General features: G+C 49.9%; 6 protein-coding genes across 6 annotated transcripts; 2 read left to right on the forward strand and 4 right to left on the reverse strand.

The window, feature by feature from the left end:
• Positions 1-782: 782 nt before the first annotated feature.
• On the forward strand, positions 783-3,197 carry CONPUDRAFT_135819 (alpha beta-hydrolase; the record flags this gene model as incomplete). Its single annotated transcript, XM_007767873.1, has 14 exons — positions 783-984; positions 1,052-1,259; positions 1,308-1,391; positions 1,442-1,545; positions 1,610-1,663; positions 1,715-1,752; positions 1,805-1,859; positions 1,912-2,039; positions 2,089-2,307; positions 2,358-2,547; positions 2,609-2,667; positions 2,726-2,784; positions 2,855-3,082; positions 3,161-3,197. 14 exons carry the CDS (start codon positions 783-785, stop codon positions 3,195-3,197), a joined length of 1,665 nt encoding a protein of 554 aa, XP_007766063.1.
• Positions 3,198-4,214: 1,017 nt separating this feature from the next.
• CONPUDRAFT_88603 (uncharacterized protein) lies at positions 4,215-6,036 on the forward strand (the record flags this gene model as incomplete). The annotated part of the gene is made up of 3 exons (XM_007767874.1): positions 4,215-4,424; positions 4,475-4,926; positions 4,983-6,036. The coding sequence occupies 3 exons, from the start codon at positions 4,215-4,217 to the stop codon at positions 6,034-6,036; spliced, it is 1,716 nt and encodes a 571-aa protein (XP_007766064.1).
• Positions 6,037-7,172: 1,136 nt separating this feature from the next.
• On the reverse strand, positions 7,173-8,627 carry CONPUDRAFT_120116 (uncharacterized protein; the record flags this gene model as incomplete). Its single annotated transcript, XM_007767875.1, has 5 exons — positions 7,173-7,510; positions 7,567-7,738; positions 7,798-7,943; positions 8,146-8,429; positions 8,476-8,627. 5 exons carry the CDS (start codon positions 8,625-8,627, stop codon positions 7,251-7,253), a joined length of 1,014 nt encoding a protein of 337 aa, XP_007766065.1. The 3' UTR covers positions 7,173-7,250.
• Positions 8,628-11,138: 2,511 nt separating this feature from the next.
• Positions 11,139-12,512, reverse strand: CONPUDRAFT_49973 (reductase AKOR2; the record flags this gene model as incomplete). Its single annotated transcript, XM_007767082.1, has 10 exons — positions 11,139-11,235; positions 11,285-11,483; positions 11,541-11,623; positions 11,683-11,736; positions 11,787-11,936; positions 11,994-12,022; positions 12,075-12,150; positions 12,202-12,280; positions 12,335-12,371; positions 12,423-12,512. 10 exons carry the CDS (start codon positions 12,510-12,512, stop codon positions 11,139-11,141), a joined length of 894 nt encoding a protein of 297 aa, XP_007765272.1.
• Positions 12,513-13,538: 1,026 nt separating this feature from the next.
• CONPUDRAFT_120125 (cytochrome P450) lies at positions 13,539-15,784 on the reverse strand. The gene is made up of 12 exons (XM_007767876.1): positions 15,542-15,784; positions 15,338-15,473; positions 15,090-15,281; positions 14,886-15,037; positions 14,717-14,832; positions 14,557-14,671; positions 14,487-14,500; positions 14,248-14,437; positions 14,142-14,198; positions 14,065-14,089; positions 13,735-14,001; positions 13,539-13,678 (listed from the first exon to the last, which is right to left on the reverse strand). The coding sequence occupies exons 1-12, from the start codon at positions 15,738-15,740 to the stop codon at positions 13,594-13,596; spliced, it is 1,548 nt and encodes a 515-aa protein (XP_007766066.1). The 5' UTR covers positions 15,741-15,784; the 3' UTR covers positions 13,539-13,593.
• A 462-nt stretch (positions 15,785-16,246) lies between these two features.
• CONPUDRAFT_120127 (uncharacterized protein) lies at positions 16,247-19,248 on the reverse strand. Its single transcript, XM_007767877.1, has 6 exons — positions 18,649-19,248; positions 17,998-18,599; positions 17,814-17,941; positions 17,016-17,519; positions 16,839-16,953; positions 16,247-16,763 (listed from the first exon to the last, which is right to left on the reverse strand). Exons 1-6 carry the CDS (start codon positions 18,940-18,942, stop codon positions 16,487-16,489), a joined length of 1,920 nt encoding a protein of 639 aa, XP_007766067.1. The 5' UTR covers positions 18,943-19,248; the 3' UTR covers positions 16,247-16,486.
• Positions 19,249-19,551: the final 303 nt, after the last annotated feature.

Genomic DNA, 19,551 nt, shown 5'->3' on the forward strand with positions numbered 1-19,551 from the left:
CTTCGAATCTTCGGAGTGCCTTCATTGCGCTACTCGAACATACAAGGAGACGAGTATCTCTTGTGTCGAGGTCAGATGACGTATGTTCCTATAATTCTTGTTCCCAGCCCACATCCACCCAGAGCACATTCGCAGCGTGCCTCTTGACGCGGCCGCCGTCTCGACGCACCTTTTGCTACGAACCCATGAGATGAACCGAATATATGCTAGGTATACCAGCTGAACGGCTTGGACCATGCGTTACAAAGACGTCTCAAGATGGCATTTTCTTCCTAGGATCACCGAACGTGGCATTTGTCTATCTCACTCCAACGCTCGCCTTAGACGAAAATACATCCTTCAGAAGTCTTGCAATCCAACATTCTGCACGCGTCGCGGAAGACTGATAGACTTCAACGAACGTTCCTCGGTGGAATGAACTTTGCTCAAATATTCTGATACATGGATGCAATAAAACCATCCTAGCCTCCATTTCTCACCAGGATTCACAGCACGTTCCCGACATTGCTAATAATACCAGCAATACGAACTATTACCTGGTCAGATTCCCTTAGTTCCCTCAACCTGTCTCCTCGGTCAATAATACCCCTGGGTTTTACCGTGTTTCGTCCATGCTTTCCTCATCATCATCATCATCGCCCAAATGGTCATACGACACTCTGCCAGCCTGGGTATAGAACGGGAGAATGCTTCTTGAGCTCGCTGGAGAAGGTATATGAAGCCACGACCCCCTCCAACTCATCGCTGTTGGCGTTACCTTTGTGTCCTGCTAAGACTGAACGATGTTCTCGTCACACCGACGAAGTTCCCTGATTTGCCTCGCGTGGAGCGCCATCGCTCTCGCTTCTCCCACTTCCACCAGCTTGGAGGTTAGAGTGGAAGCACCGATCGTTGATCTTGGCTATGCGCAGTACCAGGGCACGTACAACGCGACGGATAATCTCACTAGTTTCCTGGGCATACGTTATGCAGCGCCTCCCACAGGTATGAATAATCTTCGCCTCTTTGCTGTTTATACATTTTATCTGACTACTCCGTTTTCCCATCGAAGGTGCCTTGAGATGGATGCCTCCACAGGTCCCAGCCTATGTCGCGGGCGTCCAGCAGGCCGACACCAACCCGGATATGTGCTACCAGACCAACTATGGGGGCAATAATACCGCACCTGTCCCACCGTATGGCCTCACTGGCACTACTGGTCCGTTGAGGAAGCGGGCAGACGCCACCCCAGCTGCGTCAGAGGATTGTCTATACCTGAAGTGAGCCATATGTGCATGCTGCATGCATGAGGCTGATGTACGATGTAGCGTATTCACGCCGGGCGCTACGCTTCCAGCGGAGCCGACCACGACTGACGGTTTGCCCGTGCTGGTCTGGATTCACGGCGGAGGGTGACCAATCTCGCTGTCTTGAGTTGTCATTATGTCTGACGGCCAGACAGATACGAAGCAGGCTACGCGGCAGAGTTCCCTGGCAATGACCTCCTTATTGACTCCGACAACCAGATGGTTGTAGTGGTTATGCAGTACCGTTTAGGTGTTTTCGGTGCATTGTTGTTTAACGTCCGCCTCTCGATGTTCTTGAGGGCTAACCCGATTTTTATTTGTAGGTTTCCTTTCCAGTAACGAGATCAAGGCAGGAGGAGCAGTTAACGCTGGACTTTGTGAGCCAAGTTCTTCGGCGAGGGAGTTTTTCTTTTGACTTTTTTGGTCAGTGGACCAGACGTATGCTCTTCAGTGGGTACAAGAAAATGTCAGCCAGTGTTTTCTCGCGGTGAAGCGTAGGTGTTTATCTTAGTCCTTAGATCGGCAAGTTTGGCGGAAACGCAGCGCATGTCACGATATGGGGCGAGTCAGCAGGTATATTGGATACTTTCTAGTAAAATTAGAGGATAATGACGCATTTGCGCAGGCGCCGGATCCGTGCTGCAGCATATGGTGGCAAATGGTGGTAACACTCAGCCGCCTTTGTTCAATTATGCTATTACGAGCTCGACATTCCTGCCATCGCAGTATTACTACAATGACCGTGTTCCCGAAGTAGGGTTCGTAACGTCTTCCCGCTGGGCTGGTGCTAACTCCCCCGCAGCTTCTGTACAGCGAAGTGCTGAATTACACAGGGTGTACGACAGCTGCTGATACTCTGTTCTGCCTCCGAGAAGCGGATGTGACGACGCTTCAGACTGCCAATTATAATCTGGCTTCATCAAGCGCATTCTATGGCACCTACGTCTTTGTTCCTGTGGTTGACGGTGAATTCATCCAAGAACGACCTAGTGTCACCATCGCCGGCGGAAAACTGAACGGGGTGCGTTGCTTCGCGAGCGCTGCTTGACTTGCTCGTCTGATTTATTTCAGGATTTGTACTTTGCTGTCGGCAATAGCCATGAAGGCAACATCTTTGTGAACCAGACCGAGGCGTACATGCCGGCGGAATACGTTGCCAACCTATTCCCGGATATGACGCAGGAACAAGTTGAGCAAGCAGCTTACCTGTATAGTGACATGGGCACCCCTATCGAACAGGCAAACTGGATCATGGGCGATTGTACGTTGCTGTGAACTCTTCCGCCGATGGAACCAGTCGTTTACGGGTGCTTTCTTCGCAGCTATTTTCGTCTGTCCTACCTATTATCTACTGGCTGCCTACCCCGGGAGATCGTGGAAGGTTTGTTTGTGCATTCACCTCAATTATCTTTGATTCCATCTGCTCACTACTTCTCCAGGGACTCTTCGCTATCCCACCCGGGTATCACGGCAATGACGTGATATACTACTTTAATGGGTTCGTATTAAACCTTGCAATTCTGCCTTCCATTCCCCTCGTGCCTAGTACTAAACTTTTTACATCGCAGCACTGCGCCTCCGTACAACAATCCTACGTTCATCAACGCCTTTGCGCAGTCGTTCATGTCGGTGGCCATGTATGGTAATGTGAACCAAAAGTACGACCCCACGAACATCACGCCGTACTGGGAAGAATATTCGGCCGGCAACTTCGAGATGCTGTTCAACGAGACCGAGTCCGGCGCTCCCCTTGTTGCGCCGTTTACCACCGACCCCGGCCTCATTGAACGTTGCGCGTGAGTCACATCAGCTCAGCTGCTGATGGCCTTTTGGTCTGTTTTTGTTCTTTTCGGCTGACGTCGTCTCGTGGATAGGTTCTGGCGCGGTGTTACTGCAAACACCGCCCAGTAGCTGAATTAATAAGCTAGTTGTGGTTTGACTGATGTACTCCTCTGGACTATGAGAACTAATCTCACTCGTTAACCGAGCCTCGTGTTTGGAAGCGTGCTGACGTGGTCGCAGAATTTTTGTGAAAGTTCTTGAGAACGAATGAGCCACGGTCCATCGAATTCTTACCACACCCGTGGTCCTTTGTGTATAAATATGCTAGTGACGACTATTGTGCGTTAGTCCAGATCAGTGGGCCTTCAACATCCCAAATCCAGGAACAAAAGCCGTCCCTCATATTTGTACAAGGTTGTTTGTCCTAGCTGAAGGCGGTTAAAGCGGTGTCAAGGATAATCACCCCGGATGCAGTAGCCATAGCTAGGTCAGCCGCTTGACCCGCTTTTGGTTGGTACTCGTTAATATTCAGTGATATTCTCTAGGTATCTCTGGGTATCACAGGATATACAAGGGACCACTGGTCGATTGTTGACAAGATCCGATTCAGGTTTTGAGTCCGTGGGTCGCAATGGGTCCATGTGGACCATTGATAGATTCGTTCAAGCTAGTCGCAGCAAGACGCTTGAACTCAAGTTTCAACAACTCTTCCTTTGAAGCTACTTCTTGGAGCATATGCCGTTGTGCAACGTGTTTGTGATGAAAAGTGATGAAAAGGGACAAGTAGATGTGATAGTGATGACGATCGTCCCGTCTTCGTGGCGCATAATTATGTTTATATTTAATTCTTCCATAGGGGGAAAGAAGTAGTCGGAGTGCAAAAATGTGCGAGGCACGTGTATTTCGGTGGCAAAATGACGAATTAGGTAATCGATCACCTAGCAGGGGCATTGTCTCCCCCAACGCGTCCTTCGTCCTGACCGTGAACGACGACCAGCTCATCCCTATCAAAAGCGCGGAGCGCGTCAATCCCCACGTTCTCGCTCTCGTTCGCGTCGCCGACCATCTCTTTTCTGTTCCAGCTTCTTGGTAACTCAGTCAGACGCTCGTTATATGCCTCTTTCTCCTGTGCTGTCCCGCTCCTCAATGCCTATCCCCCGTTCATCGCGTCTCTCCACTTCATCCGCATCTTCGGCAGGTCCGCGCACCCCTATCACGCGTTCTCCTGTCACCTCGCATATTCTCCTCCCTGGGCCGAATAAACGCAACAGCTCCGACTCATGGAACAGCTCGAACCTCGACTGGGAGGAGCCTGGCGTTGAGTGGCAGCCGGAGCAGGTTCTTCTGCTAACAAGGGTGCGCATATATTCTTCGACGCGTTTCTATGGCTAACGGTGCTACTTCAGACCCTCGATGCCCTCCCCGCTCATCTCATCACGCCCTTTGTAGGGTCTGTGCCTCCTCCCAATCTCCTTGATAAAGTCGCTCGTGGTGTGGCCACCGCCAAGGGCCACAATGACTGGCCGCACTCCGTTCGTTCTACCCGTATCAAGCTACTTGAGCTGGCCCGCTCCCGCGATCAGGAGGAGCGAAGACAAACAGCCTTTAGCCAGCACCACAACGTCATTCTCGAGGAAACAGTTCATGAAAGCGCGTCAGGTGGCGCCTACAGCCTTCAGGACGGCAGCTTCAAGGAGGAGGAGGACGTTGACATGCCGGCTGAGGAGATATTTCAGCAAACCACAAACACACCCGGGGCTCGTCCCAGACCACGCCCCCTGTACAGGCAATCGAGCATGGACTTCCTGAGCGCAGCAAATCTTGACAAGGACATTCAACAAAATGAGACACTCGCTCGGTAAGCCACTGTTGAGTCTTCCGTCGCTGGTGTTGTTGTTTACCTGTTGCTTTCAGTCTATCTTATCGCCTCCAGAGGCCTGACCGCACACTCCCTAGCTCTAATTATCAACATCACTATGCTCGGTCTCCAAATTCGCGCAGAGCGACTGTTGGCTCCTCTGACACGCCTCCCCGCCTTTTGATGCCCACTTCGCCCAGTCCGTCACACAACCGACTCTCTATCGCGTCCACATCATCGTCTTCGTCATATGGCTCTGCGCGACCTTCCCCGCTGCGTCGTTCAACTATTCTGGCCTCAGCTGCACCGAATGATATGGAAGTAGAAGTAGAGAATGTGTTCGCCTCTTCTGGGCTTCGCAACACTCGCTCAACTCTGAAACGCGCGCCGTCTTTCGGTGTGAAATCTGGCACCGCAGTAGTCACCTCACCAAAGACGCCGTCAACGTGCAAGACCCCTTTCAGAGTTATGCAGACCCACGCCCGCACTACCTCCCTGTCGTCCGTTTCTTCTGACGAAGAGGAGAAAGTTCGCGATAAGCGTGCTAAGAAGGCGCGAGTTCGTGAGCCGTCAGGTAATCACGGAGCCAGCAAGAGCAAGGTTTCCCTCAATTCTTCATCCTCTGCGACTTCGACGGATAACGATCTGTCTACCTCGAGTCTTTCGTCAAACACGACTGCCACATCTGTTTCTGACACCCCCACTGCCAAACCTCTTCCTAAAGCCCGGATTGCTCCGCGGTCCCGTCCGCAGCCCGTTCCCGTCGCTGGTGCTCCCGCTTCAAGGCCTCGTATCAGCCTGCAGCGAAATCCTTCAATGTTTGGTCCTGAGCTGCCTTGTCCCCAGGAGACCCCTGCTTTACCGTCCCGCATACCACGACTGGAGCGCATTCAATCGCCTCCCGCTTCACCCATGACTCCTGGCAGTGTCTCTCCGAATAAGACGCCGGCGCTGTCCCCATCTGTTCCTAGGTCACTTGCATCGCGCTCGCTTCGTCATGCTGCGAGGCGCATTTCCTTCAACAATATGGCTTCGGGCCGCATGAGTCCAGGTGAAAGCAACGGTTTATCGGGACCTAGCACTCTTGGCAGCGCTTTCCAGCTGGCTTAAATCTACCATCACAAATTTCGTTCTCAACACTGTCCATCCATCCGTCCCTTTCTATCTTCTTCACCATCGCTTGTTCATGGGATTCTCTCAAGGATATACTTGTAACTATAGGGATTACTGCGCATACTCGGTTACCCCCATATCGCTCTTTAAACGGTTCGCTTTTCCTTGTATCTACTTCATTGCTTTGCATTTCTGGAGAGCTCGTATCGGCAGCTTTCGCTTCGTTCGTTGCATCATCATCATTACTAGATTTCATTTCCTTCTGACAAACCCGTTGTTTTAACATCGGTAAGTCACCCAAAGTACCAACCAAACCATCTTCATGTTGTATTGACTATTACCTTCTTTCTAGGGCACGAACGCTCCTTAGTCTCCATTGTCTGCGCACGGTATTTTCCTGCGCCCCACACTCACTATGATCTCTCACCATTACCCCATCTATCTTTTCAATTATTTAACAGTCGCTCGCTCTTTGGCCTTTCACTTATCTCGAGCGATGGTGCTTGTCGATATCATTGGCCCAAAATGCTCTTTTGCTTGTCTTTGCCTCGTCAACGCATCGCCAGTCGCTGCCGGACGAGCTCTCCCTGTTGCCACATCATCTATCGGACATTGTTCCACTTATGTACCGATCAAAGTCTTCGCTGTTCCTTGTCTTTCGCCCTTCAATCTTCCTTTTGCTCTTCACAATGTTGTTCGTCGTCTCACTTCCTCTGCACGTCAATTTATTTGCTGAGAAGAAAATTGGCGTTTCCTTCGTGTTGCCTTTTTTGTTTCGGGTTTATTTTCAGTTGTGCGATTTCAGCCGTTTGCATTCAGACGTTCTGCATATTTTTGTACCACCACCATCATTGTGATTTTTCGACCTTCAATGCTTGCGTTGTTTTGTTTTCGACCCCCCAACTCCTCCATCGTTACTGATTCACCCTGCTCACATTGTTCTCGCAATACCGACCCACACTGTCCTTTACCCGCCACCATCCCAATCGCCGTTTGTATCGGCCATTCTCCTCTTCTGTATCTTGCATGTACTGTGTACATTCGTACATCCGAAGAGTTGAATGATATCGCGTGTTTTCCAGAATTGCGTTGGCTTTAAGCAAGATTTTCAAGAATTCGTTTGAGTCATATATGTATGTCCATTGTTTTACAAGAACTGTGCTAAGATGGTAGAAAAATACGACGGTGCGGGATAGTACAGAGAGCAAAACCTAGATCAAGATAGAAGTCAATGCACCCATGCGACCGTTCAGGATGTCCTTTTCGTTCAGCCAGTTGTCCTGCCCCAGCGAGCGCGCCAATTTGCCGGGGAGGGTGTCTCGTGCTGTCTCGGAGATGAACGGTCGGTTTGTACAGATGACCATGGACCGCTTGCACCGGCTTAGCATGACGTTTGTACGCCGGACGTTCTTGAGGAATCCGATCTTCTTCGTACGGACAAGCGATATGATGATATGATCATCTTCGTTACCTATGGACCACGTAAATGAGCTTCGTAATGTTATCGGCGGGCTGGTCCATGCTTACCTTGGAAGGCGTCGACGTTGAAGCATTTGTTCTCCCATGGAATTTTGGCACTCTTCAACGTTTTCTCGATTAACGAACGCTGTCCATCATACGGAGTGACGATGCGGTACGATTGTTTCTTTTCATTAAAGAAACGGGCAAGCCGGACCACTGTCGCGTTTTCTTTCTCATTCTAGTGTTGTATCGTTCAGATCAGAGATATCCCAAAATAGAGAACGACAAATGTTTTACCATCCAGCTGTGGCCCATCGTCGTTTCGTCCCCATTGACATCGACAAAGAAGCAGGCGGATGAATCCGTGATTTTGTGTTTGCTCTTGAGTTTTCCTTTGTACATCTGCTTTGATATGAAGCCGCCAATGATCGTCGGCATGCGGTCTGATTGCTTCGGTCAGTATTCTCCCATTGAATCTTTGATAGAGTCAAGGGACTCACACTGGGTGTCGAGAAAATGCGCTCGTTGGCGAAGATGAGGAAACTCGAATATACTCCGCAACCCTTTGATTTCATCCGAGCCGTAAGGTGCCACTGCAATGCACAGTTCATTAGTATGAAACTATCTTCGGTGTCCATTACTTACATTGTTTGTCGTCCCCAATGAACACGAGTTTTTCGAGAGTTCTTCGGAAGCGGTGGAGGATAGACAAGTAATCCCCTACCTCAATCTGACTGGCCTCGTCAAAGATAATCGTCTGGACGGGCACCATTCGCATGAGCTCGCTGAGTTTGTCGTTGGAAAACATGCTGAGGGTGCAAAGAATAACTCGGACTCCAATGAGAGTTCCGCTGGTCATGGTGAGGTCTTTGTTGAATCTGTCGGACCGGATGACATGCTTTTCAATCTCCTCATAGAGATGTTCGTGCCTGAGGTCCAGTAAGAACCGTGTTCGCGTATAATCAGCCTACTTACCAGTCGTAATGGAAATCTTTTGAGACGAGAATCTTGAATTGGTGGAATTTAAGAGAAACTAGTTTCTCGGCAATATTCTTGACCGCAACATTAGACTGGGCTCCTATCCAGAGCGTCCGCGCTGAATCATCAGGGGAAGATGTTATGCTCATAACACTAGCAGCAATGACCGTCGTCTTCCCAGTTCCGGGAGGTCCTTGGATAAGCGCGATTCTATCTTTGGCATCCGTGGACAAAATCATGTCGACGGCCTTATGCTGAGAGGGATTGAGGTCTTTAGGGAAGGTGATGGGTATTTTGCGTGACTTGGAAGACATTTTTGAAGAGTCTTGCTTCACATCCAAGGGAAGCCATATTCGGCGAACGAGGTCGAAGCTGAATAGACTTATTGAACGCTGAAGGGCGCGGCGAATAACTTCCTCCCGGCAGCTATCTGCGTTCGTCAAGTCTTCCTTTCCGACTGTCTGAACCGAGACAATCTGCGTGCCGTTTGCGTGACCGTTGAGTGTGATGACCGCCTTCCGGCCATCTATCCTCTTTGTCTTTCCTATCAGCTTGCTGCGCCCTCCTGTGCTCGTTAGCATTTCGATGTGAAGTTGCTTGAGATACAATGTTAATCTATGTATAAGCCGGCAAGATGAAATTGTAAGCTTACCTGGTTCGACGAGGGCATTATACGCGTACGGAAGCGTGTAGATGTGACCGAAATGCCACCCTTCTTTGGACTGAAATCCGCCTTCACCTCATTCTTGACGATAGTCGGCTTCAAGGCGTCCCTTTGCTGACCATCACGAGCCGTTTTAGCTAAGATGGATAGATGCTGGGTCAAGACTGAACGTCAGCCTGAAATGACGTTGACAAGCGAAATAAATCGTACGCGTTCAGCCAATGCTGTCGTATCAAGTCTCGGATAATTCTCCGGAGTTTTGCTCGAGTGCTCCAAAAACCCGGCTTTGAATGCAAGCCATGCCTGTGTCGCCACCTGCTCTAGTGAAGTCCGATGGGTTTGATCGTGTTCGAAAGCACGTTCGAGCTCCTGCTTTCGTAACACGGTCTCCCCACCCAAGGGCTTCATAAGAGCCTGCAGAGATCGACGCTTGTCGTTTGAGATCGACAGCAGGTCTCTCCCGTTGTCAATCTTCAACGACAAGTCGAGATACAGCGACAATGCCAGGCGATCCATGCCAAAACTGAACAAGGCGCGGCCTTTATCGCATAGGACTGCTGAGAGGAGTAGATCCACGATTGAAAACTGAGCGGCATTCTTGCTCTTCTTCTTCTTCTTCTGTGCCGAGAACCGGATAATGAGAACCTCGCTTTGGGTAGATATTGCAAGGTGGGATAAGACACAATTTGTGCCGTAGATAGGAGCAAGGCCGAGTGCTGTATCGAGTGAGCTCCCGAAGACCTGTTCAACAGTGCTAGCTGTCAGCGCGTTCGCATGAATGTTGTGAACAGTCACAAGGTGTTTTTCGTTCAGAAAAACGGAGGGCTGGAGGGTGAAGGTACTGTCGGCCATGGATGGGGCAATAACTCTAGATGCAGAGTCGACGACCCGCAGTTGCGCTTATATATAACATTCATAGACACAGCAAGGACAAAAGGAGAGATGAATACCACGCGTGGACTAGAACAGACTAGCTGTTGTCTGTGAATCCGAGTGAAAGCTGGCCCAAACACCAAGCCAATAATAGAAAACAGGTTGTAGCACGCGTTGAAGTTGCCGTAACCCACAAGGCGCCTGTTGGGCGCTCCGCTCAATTATGCCGATAAGGGCAAATTCGTGAACCTTCAGCTTCACAGCAATGACGGTTCAATGCGGTAAGCGGAGGGAACTGGCATACATTGACAAGCTCTCGTTGCTCCAAAATGTCCGGGTAATGTGAATTCGACCAACACACTGAAATGCGAGAGGCGGGTATTAGCCGGTAGTAGGTCACAGCATTTGGGATCACGAACTTTTCTGGGGGAACACGGGCTATCCTAGTATTCACCGTGCCGACACAGCAGTTCGCATCGTTATCGCATCTGCCATGAGGCTCAGAGTGTATAGACGTGATTTGAAACTCCAAGGAAGATTGCGCATCGGGCACGTTTCCGAGGGCATGAGTGTGGCTTTTTGACTCTTTGAGTTCAGCCTAGTTCAGCTCGCGCCAAACTCTCGTATATTGGGACTTCTACCTTCCTTCCCTGCCGAGGCCCACAACGTCAGTTTGTAGGATTCGCCCAAGGATTAAGCTCACGGAAGCTTGATTATGTCCAATAGCTATCTGTTTGCGATCGTCGACGAGATTCGGCCTGATGAAAGACTTTGTTCTCTAATCCCTCTGTACCTAGCGCGAGCTCTGACTTCAACTTGTACGAAGTAATCAGCGTACCTTTGACGCCGGAGTGTACTTTGGCTCGGGCGCACCACGACGCTTAGCGTAGAGTGACGGGCAGCCGCTCGCGGGCCCGGGACTCCAAGTGCTAGGATCCGCACATATGCTCGATTAGTATAGCTAGGGGTTTCAATTTCGGGAACAGGGGAACAGAACCTTCATAGCCAAGAAAGTACCAGACAACTTACGACATACATGATAGATGTATATGTCGAGCATAAATGACAAACCAGACCAGTATCGTGGTTGACAGTCGACATCAAAAACAGTTGCCTCCTTGATTTAGTCCCAACCCAGCTGTTCCACAGTCCACCCGTAAACCATTCCCTGTTCGTTGGGATATTTGCACAAACGCAGATTGCAGTCGAGAGCATTCATGCTTCATATCCTCATCACTAAGATCAGGAAGCTATTAAATACCCGTTAACTAGCCGGCCAAAACAGCGGAATAGGTGAAAGGCACTGTACTAACCATGTGGTTCTCCCTTTGGTGCGCCTCATTTGTGCTTTTGGTAGTCACAGCACGCCCTCGTTTGACATGCCACGCTAATATGGCCTGAGGAGGGGAAACACCGTATTTCTTCGCAATTTCCACGATGACAGGGTCTGTACGGCCTTTCTCATATGCTTAGAAATGATGTCAGTGTTTTTTTTTACAGCGATACAAGAAAAAGGATCGTTCACCTGTAGGAGTGTAGGCAGTCACTTTGATGCCGTGTTCTTCACAGAATTGAAGCAACTTTGTTTGGGCGAGGAAAGGATGCATTCTAGAGTGGAATTCTACATCAGTACTCTTCGTTGCCATATTTCCATTCAGTATACAAACTCGATCTGATTCATGGCCGGGATAACTTTCGCAGTTTGTAGCAATTCTTTCAGTCTACATAAAGTTGCGTTAGAGTCGTTTGATACTGCGCCAACCATGCTCACGTTTTCTCGGAGAAGCTGATTCCGATGGCCTTAACCTTGCCACTGGCGAGAACCTTTTCCATGTCAGCCCAGGTCTCTCTCGAATAGTAGGACTCGTGAGAGCCACTAGGGCGTTCGGGTCCTCGGGATTTTTCGGTTGCCCGTATCCCTCTGCAGGAGATCAAAACAGACAGCTTCAACTGAGATCCTATATGCGCACCAGGTTACCCCACAGCTTGTGGATAATGTACCAGATACTACAATTTGTTGAAGATAACTATTGTTTGAGCTTTGAACCCAAGTGCTTACTAAATCAAAGTAATCAAGTTTGGCGGCGCGCAAGCTCTCATCAATTGATTCTAGAACATATCCCGGGTGGTGCCATCTAGGAGGGTGACTCAAAACTTGGCGTGAAATGGATATAAGACTACGTTACGGAAGTTTGGTCGTGACGGTTATTTCTTTCCTGTCAATCCCAGATTCGCGGATGGCCTCGCCGACAGATCCTTCAGTACCTGCCATACCGAAGTCTAAACCAATAGCGAGGTGGAGGAAAAACCGGAACAGACCGTAGATCCAAGCTGTGTCCAGATGCCTGTAACCCGACTTGAACGAGTATAAAAAACAGCGTTTAGGATAGGATGAGCGGTGGCTCACTTTGAGAGCTGATAAAATCCAGTGCTTTGCTTCCTTTTGCTTTTCCTCGTCCCAAGTCGCGAAGCATCCAAGGCCTGGGATAAGACGCATTAGACCTGTGAATGAGACTTAGATTGATGGATTGACCTATAGCAGGCATCAGCAACGTAGCATCATCCTTGAGATTTTGTGCCTTTGTCTTCAGTTCGAGAGGGATCTTCTGCAGGTCAATGAACTTGGTAGACATGGTCGCCAAGGAGAAGGTTTGCAGACCCCGGCTTTGTGAGGAGAAGTTCAATTAGTAGGCAAAATCAGGCAAGAGCGCCAGTTTCAAGCTGAGGGGCAAATATGGCTAGCACATTACCTGCCAACAGATCAGGCTTTTGGAGTCTGGACTAACGTGTGGCTTGAGAATGGGCTGGATGATGCGGGCCAGATAACACCGCGTCACTGCGATCCGACACCCATCATGTACGGAGTGTGGGTCCAGTCGGAGGTGTGAGCATCCGTGTACGAGAAGTACGACAACAAGAACTCGTGTTCTCGACCGTGCACCTCATCCAAATCCCGCGAAACCTTGCTAGGGGATCCTTATATTGGGAATGTCACCTCCATTCCTGCTGTTCTGACTGTTCATGCAGGATTCGTGAGTTGGTTGGATTGTGTAACAGGTCGAAAAGCAGATTGTTACACAGCGTAAACGCAGTGGCAAGACAGAAAGAGAGCATCCGAGCGACGCGTCTTAACTTTGTCGCGTTTGGAACGGAGGGACAAAACAGGGATATATTCCCTATCCAGCCATACCCCTGACCCGTCACTTCCTAGTCTCTCGTAGAACTTTATAGTTGTTGGAATATACACTAGCCGTTAACGTTAACGTTGAATTGCATTTCATTGCACTAAAAGCCTGGGTAAACACGTCAATGTCACTGATTCGAGGCATTTCGAGTGGCGCAAGCTTGTTACGAGTCAGAACTCTGGGAGTTCAATGAAGGATCGAGTAAAGACAAAGCAACGTTGTATTGGACTTAAACAGACCCAGAGACTCCCCTTAGCTCGACTACTTGTTAGATGACGATGTTTTAGCGGTGGAAAAGATCGTTACTGTGCTTCGGATAGTGGAAACTTTAATGTTTTACTCATACAATTGCCGCTACCAGCAAGAAGGCTATTCAGATGGACAACAGAATGGTCATGCTTTTGATTGCTCTATCATCTTTTCGAGCTTGCCTCTATCGATCCTAGGGACAACGCGGAGCGGGACCTGCTGGGGACGACTGGTATAGACACGTGAGTGGCACCTTCAACGAAAAAACAGTGAATATTATTTCACCTTGTAAGCCCCGTCGTCCATGCCGGTATAAAGTCAATCGGATTTCCCCTTTGATCAGTTTCTTTCTGGAAACTGTAGGCAACCAGCATTGTGGTCGCAGCAGCCCACACCGCATTCTGTGCCAAATACCGACCAGGGCAGATCCGCCGACCCCAGCCAAAAGACCATTTCACGGTGTCATCGCTCAGCTTACCGTCCTTCGCTATGAACCTCTCTGGTCTGAAGGTCTCTGGTTCAGGATAACGACCAGAGTCGCGAGATATCGCCCTGAATGTTTATATATGTGAATCAACGGTATTATCTTCAGGAAGACCTGGTAACAGTACGTACCATATGTTAGCCACTACAGTCGTGCCTACACCCCAAGAAATCATGACAATGTTTTGGACCTTAGATGTAGCACTAACCTTTAGGAATGGAATACCCCTCATATTCATCGTCTTCCATGACGGCATGACTGAGAGCTTCTCAATTTGAGAGCCTCATTTACCCTTCCACTTCAGAATCACATACCTAATGGTAGGACCGGGGCCCACCTCATTGTTTCCCTAATCATCGCGTCAATGTAAGGAAGCAATGGTCGGTCTTCAAAGTTAGGAAGTCTGTCTTTTCCAACGACAGCGTCGATGTCGGCCTGAGCTCGTCTTTGTACGTCTGGGTAAAGCAACAAAGCTATAACAAGTGATTGCAGTACACTTGCTGACTCGGAGGGAGTCAATGCAGAGTCGCGTACTGTGTGATGACGTAGTTACCGTTTCAACACCACCTGCACCATGAGATGTTATCGATGATCGACTATGGAACATGGAGGAAATTACTCACCAACAAACGCCGTCGAAGCAAAGCTTTTCACGTCATGCACAAACTTATCCCTATCGCACCCGTGACTACGTTGTAGGGTGTCAGAGACCACAGAAGTAAACGTGGGGTCAGATTGCTGCAGTCGTCAGGATGGTAGTCCATGATATCTAGGGCAACTTACTAGTTTTTCCATCGTCACTTCGTAGGGAACATCCATAAACTTCTGCATCCATTGCCGAGCTATCAGACACTCCCGGACAACAGATGTTCCAGGCAGAAATGTTGGTAGCCATTTCACTAGTGAAATGGCATGAGGGCTTGGAAAGTTCGAGGAATGTTCATGCACGCACCAAAGGGGAATCTATCAACAACCATGGCCTTTTCCGGGGTAAAGAGGGGCAGTCCAGTGGTGACGGTCTCGTCAACGATGCGGAAAAGTGGGTCCTTGATGTCATTGACTTCGTACCCATACAATGTCATCAAAATTCCAGACGCAGTACATCTATGTCGCAATGAACGCAAGCACGCAATGTGTAGAAGGCAAGGTCTCGCACAGGGTAATAAGGTCCCAGAGTTCACTCGCTGGGGAATCTGCCATGTTGATCGCTAGGCGATGGGCGGCGTCAAGTTGGGTGGGTCTATAGTCAGAGACTTTCTGTTCACGGAACGACTGCTGGAATAGTCGCCGTTGAGATCGCCATCTGGCACCGTAACGGCTTAGAACAAAGTTGTAGTCCCAGCCAGACCTGTTGAAGATATAGGATTTTAGTCCATGGTCGAATCACACCAATAAAATACGCACAGTGGGATTGTTGAAAGAGGAGGCCTGTCAGCATAGATGCGAGAGCGTCGTTCTAGAAGCTCTCCTGCGACCTTCTCAGAATTCAGAATCACCATGGGCTTGCCAAAGAAGTGGAAGCTGATGATGCCATCCGGGCCTGTGCACACAGACAAGAATATTCAATGACGATGCAGTATCCACTAATCAATAACGGAAAAAAGTTACCGTAGATATCACCCCAATGCTTGTAGCTAACCCATGGCCTTTTGGAGTCAACGAGCATTGCAGCGCCAGTCAGCGTCTGCTGTTTAGGACCGGGCGGTAAGGGTAGAGCAACCTTGCCCCCAAAGGTCGAGCGAAGGTACTTCACGAGGACAGCTGTGAGTAGGATGAAAGCAGCGACCAGCAACAATGAAGAAGACATGGCGTCTTGAAGATCATGGGCCAGAACGCTATCCTATTGATGGGACTGGAAGACCTTCTTAAATGCCTAAAGAAACAGCAGCAGCTATATGGAGCAGGCTAAGATAAGTCCATAAACTGTCTGTCACAAGCGCGTGAAAGACGGTAAAGGAACCATCAAGAGGAGCGATTCATCTCAGTCACCTATCTGGGAGGTGTATGGGCCATTGATTCAGACCATTCGGCCATTGTAGGCACCTATATACGGCCCAGCAACCTGGGTACGGTAAGGGAGTCATGGGTCCATATGAACCACATTCAGAACATGAAACATACCTTTCGGTTCCGGAATATCACCTCTCTTACAAATATCTCTCATCGGTGTTTTTCCTGCAGCCCCATTAGGCCTTGTTTTCTGTATTTTCCGATACAAGACTCGGTACTTGGTGCGTCAGCTGAGAACGCCAGAGAAGACAAAAGATGTAGGGAGACGACATGAAGTAAATGCCTAAACTTGAGGGTTATGGTGAGATTATGATGGGTATGTATAGCTCGGCGAAGTCTGTTGTAGGTGTTCTGGGCCGAAAGGACTACAAGTCAACTTCAAGCGCAAAGAAAAACACTTGTCGTAGAGAACCGGGAAAATTGGTGCCCTGGCCCACTCTTTGCTAGCCCGTGTCTGAGTCCCTGCCAAGGGAGGAGGGTGAACGACCTCGAAGTCGCCTGAACCAACATCTCTATTCAGAGGCGTGTCTATGCACTGACCCTTCATACGCTTAACAGATGCTGCATCAGCAAATCGTGCTCGATGGAGCGTATCCCAGCTGGCTCGACATAAACTTCAGCTCCACCCTCAGCCACGTCGACCATCATCCAGTCCTTGTCATCAAGGTGGGACGACGTGTCCGGAGACTCTGAGCTCTGCGTCCATTCTTCGTTCTCTCCCCATATCTCCTTGAAGCGCTCAATTTTGTCCAGCTGACCGGACGTGCAGAGGTATTCATAGACTGCGCGCCATGCGCTGTGCAACGCACCCACTGTCCAGCTATAAACATAAGAAAACCGATACGTTAGTCCAGCTAACATACAAAGAAAAGTCAGCAAACAAGGCTGTACGCACGCGTGATGGGTGCTGATGGCTTCACCCGCAAAGTGGAAACAACCGTCCGCGGCGGGGGTAGTCAGAGAAGTATATAGTGTCTTGAAATTTCCTGGGGAAAACGAAGCAAATCCGCCTAGGCGATATGAGGTTAGATCCATGGCCAGAGGGCGGAAAGAGAAGGACTTGATGGCTTACCCATCGCATAGGGGTTATGGCTCCAGTTGAAAGCATGCATGTCCTTGTACTGCGATAGCAGAAACTCATACGTGATCTCGCCCCCGTGTACCTCAGCCAGATTCCGCAGAATTAGCTCCTTCAGAGCGACCCTAGATTGACAGCACTCCCTCCCGCTGCTATCACGCTGCCACTCGCAATTGCAGATAAGCGCGCCAAGACGTTCGGCATCGTAGTTCCATGGGTAGCTGGCTATAAGGACCCTCGACGGTGTCCCGCTCTGAGCGCCATGGGACGGGTAGACGATCTTGCGGATTGGGAGGTCGGTCAAAGATTGGCCGCCAGTGATGCCGAGCTTCGTGTGCCACCACGCATCCGCGAAGAGGACGCCGACTTTGACGGCCGTGCCGCACTCTAGTTGGCGCAGAGCCATGCGCTGAGGGCCGGTGATCTTTGCCTCGCTCATGTCGATGGTGCAAAGGACGGGGAGAGGGAGGGTGGAGACAACATGCCTATAGACATGTTCTTGCCGTTCGCCTGACTTGCTGTCTAGCACTGAGACGCTGACGCCCCGGTTGGCTGTGACGGTGAGATGGTATATGTTGGTAGCGTCAGTGAGGATATCGGCGAAGGCCTTGCCCGTTTCATTTCTAATGCATTTGACATTGCAGAATTTCAGGTGTTCTAGATGACGAGCGAGGAGAGACTTGATTTCAGAACCGGCTACCTTGCAATGCTCTTCGATGACTTCAGGACTGATTGTGTCCCAGGCATGTCCGTGGTCATGCTCAGAGTCAATGGTAATGATGAACCCATGACGGGAACCACCAATAGTGTCCACAGACCTGACAGCGGTGACTCTCTTTCCAAAGAGAACAAGCTCCTCGTTCGAGACCGTGCTCCGGATGTAATCTTCTATGTACTCAGTCAATGTCTGAGATCCTCCGCTATAGATAATTCCGTCATTATAGAGAAAGGAGAAAAGGTGAGGTTGATCGCTCACTCGAAACATTTCCACTCAATGTTAGCGTCGCCTGATTTGCCAAACGACATAGCTCCAATGACGGCCTCTGACAACGCCCTGTTGTACCGACCGGTGCTCCCGCCATCAACAAGTTCGCACCAGTCGATGACATTTGTGGGCAAATGTGTGGCGGGAAGATGGAGATGGACGCTGGGTACATACACGAATGACATGTATGCGCGCATTGAGTAGTCATCATGAGCTTCAAGCATCTCCCAGCCCGCGTCCGTTCCGTTCTTCTGATCCTCCAATAACTTGTCCACAAATGGTTGAAGAACGTCGCGCATGATTGCGCTGACTCCGACTGCAATATATCGAGGGTCTACCCCGAACTCGTGTGCACCGACATCGGGGTTGGTGTCGTTCAAGCTGAGACGTCTTCCGTTGACGTAGAGGTATCCTGGGCTCGAGCCATCTGCCGTGGTGAAGTGGAAAGGGATGAGCTTGGACGCGAGGGGCGGTTTGGGACCTTGATTAAGTTTCTTATACTGAGTAAGCTCTCCGAAACGTTTCATAAGCCCGTCCTCGTATTCGCCTGTGACTTTCTTCTTTGGCATAGGGAAGCGCATCGCGCCTACATCCTACACAAAACATTAAAAACAACCGTGAAAAGAAGGGCTCATCACGCACAAAATAATCATATTCGCCACCGCCCTTGAACCTAAACGTGGAGAGCCGCCCACCAGTTCGCTCGGATGCCTCCAATATCTCATACTTGATGTCCAGAGAGTCCAGGATGAGAGCACTGTATAGGCCGCCTATACCTGCCCCCAGGATACCAACTTTCTCGTTTGTGCTTAAGTGGGGTTGGAAAGCGAGCGTTGGCCTGTGCGCGTTGCCGGATAGTCTAGATCTCGTGGAACGGATATGATCCTGAAGGATACGCCTTCTATAGTACGCCAGTAGGTTCGCGTCATGCTCCATGGCTGAGACAAGTGGGTTTCAAACAGCTTCTTGAAGAGTGCCCTCTGCGTGCAGCACACGGCGAGAACTATGGTCTTGTAAGTAGCTGTCGGCGGCATTCCTGCGTGAGCCATGTGAAGCATCCACCGTCGAGATAACGAGTGAAAACCATATTGCAGAGAAGGATGATAAGCTAGAATTGGAACAGACAGGAACAGACTTCACGGAGCGTATTGGTTTATATCAAGTTTAGCGAGGTTTAGCGTGAGCAAGCGGGTTTCAGGACACCGAGAAATGTAATGAGAGCTCGCATTAGGGTCGAGAGAGAGGATAACGGGCTGGTGAAGGTTTCGGAAGAGGGCCATGGGGCGCGCTTCGGTCAACGCGGTCCGACATCCCGACAGATGCCTCCACAGTCAGCGACACGTCTTCCAGCGTTTCAGCGGTGACCTACAGGTACCAATGCTCACAACCATCCCTCAGACCCCCCTACATGGCTGAGTAGCGCTATATCTTTCTCTAGAACGAGGTCTGGCGCGCTCTACATGGAATCAACATGCACGACCGATGGACCGCAGCCATCACGCAGCCGTTCTCTCCTATCGGCATGTTGGCGCAGGTTGGACAATA

Source organism: Coniophora puteana (assembly GCF_000271625.1).
Source record: "Coniophora puteana RWD-64-598 SS2 unplaced genomic scaffold CONPUscaffold_3, whole genome shotgun sequence".
Classification (NCBI taxonomy): domain Eukaryota; kingdom Fungi; phylum Basidiomycota; class Agaricomycetes; order Boletales; family Coniophoraceae; genus Coniophora; species Coniophora puteana.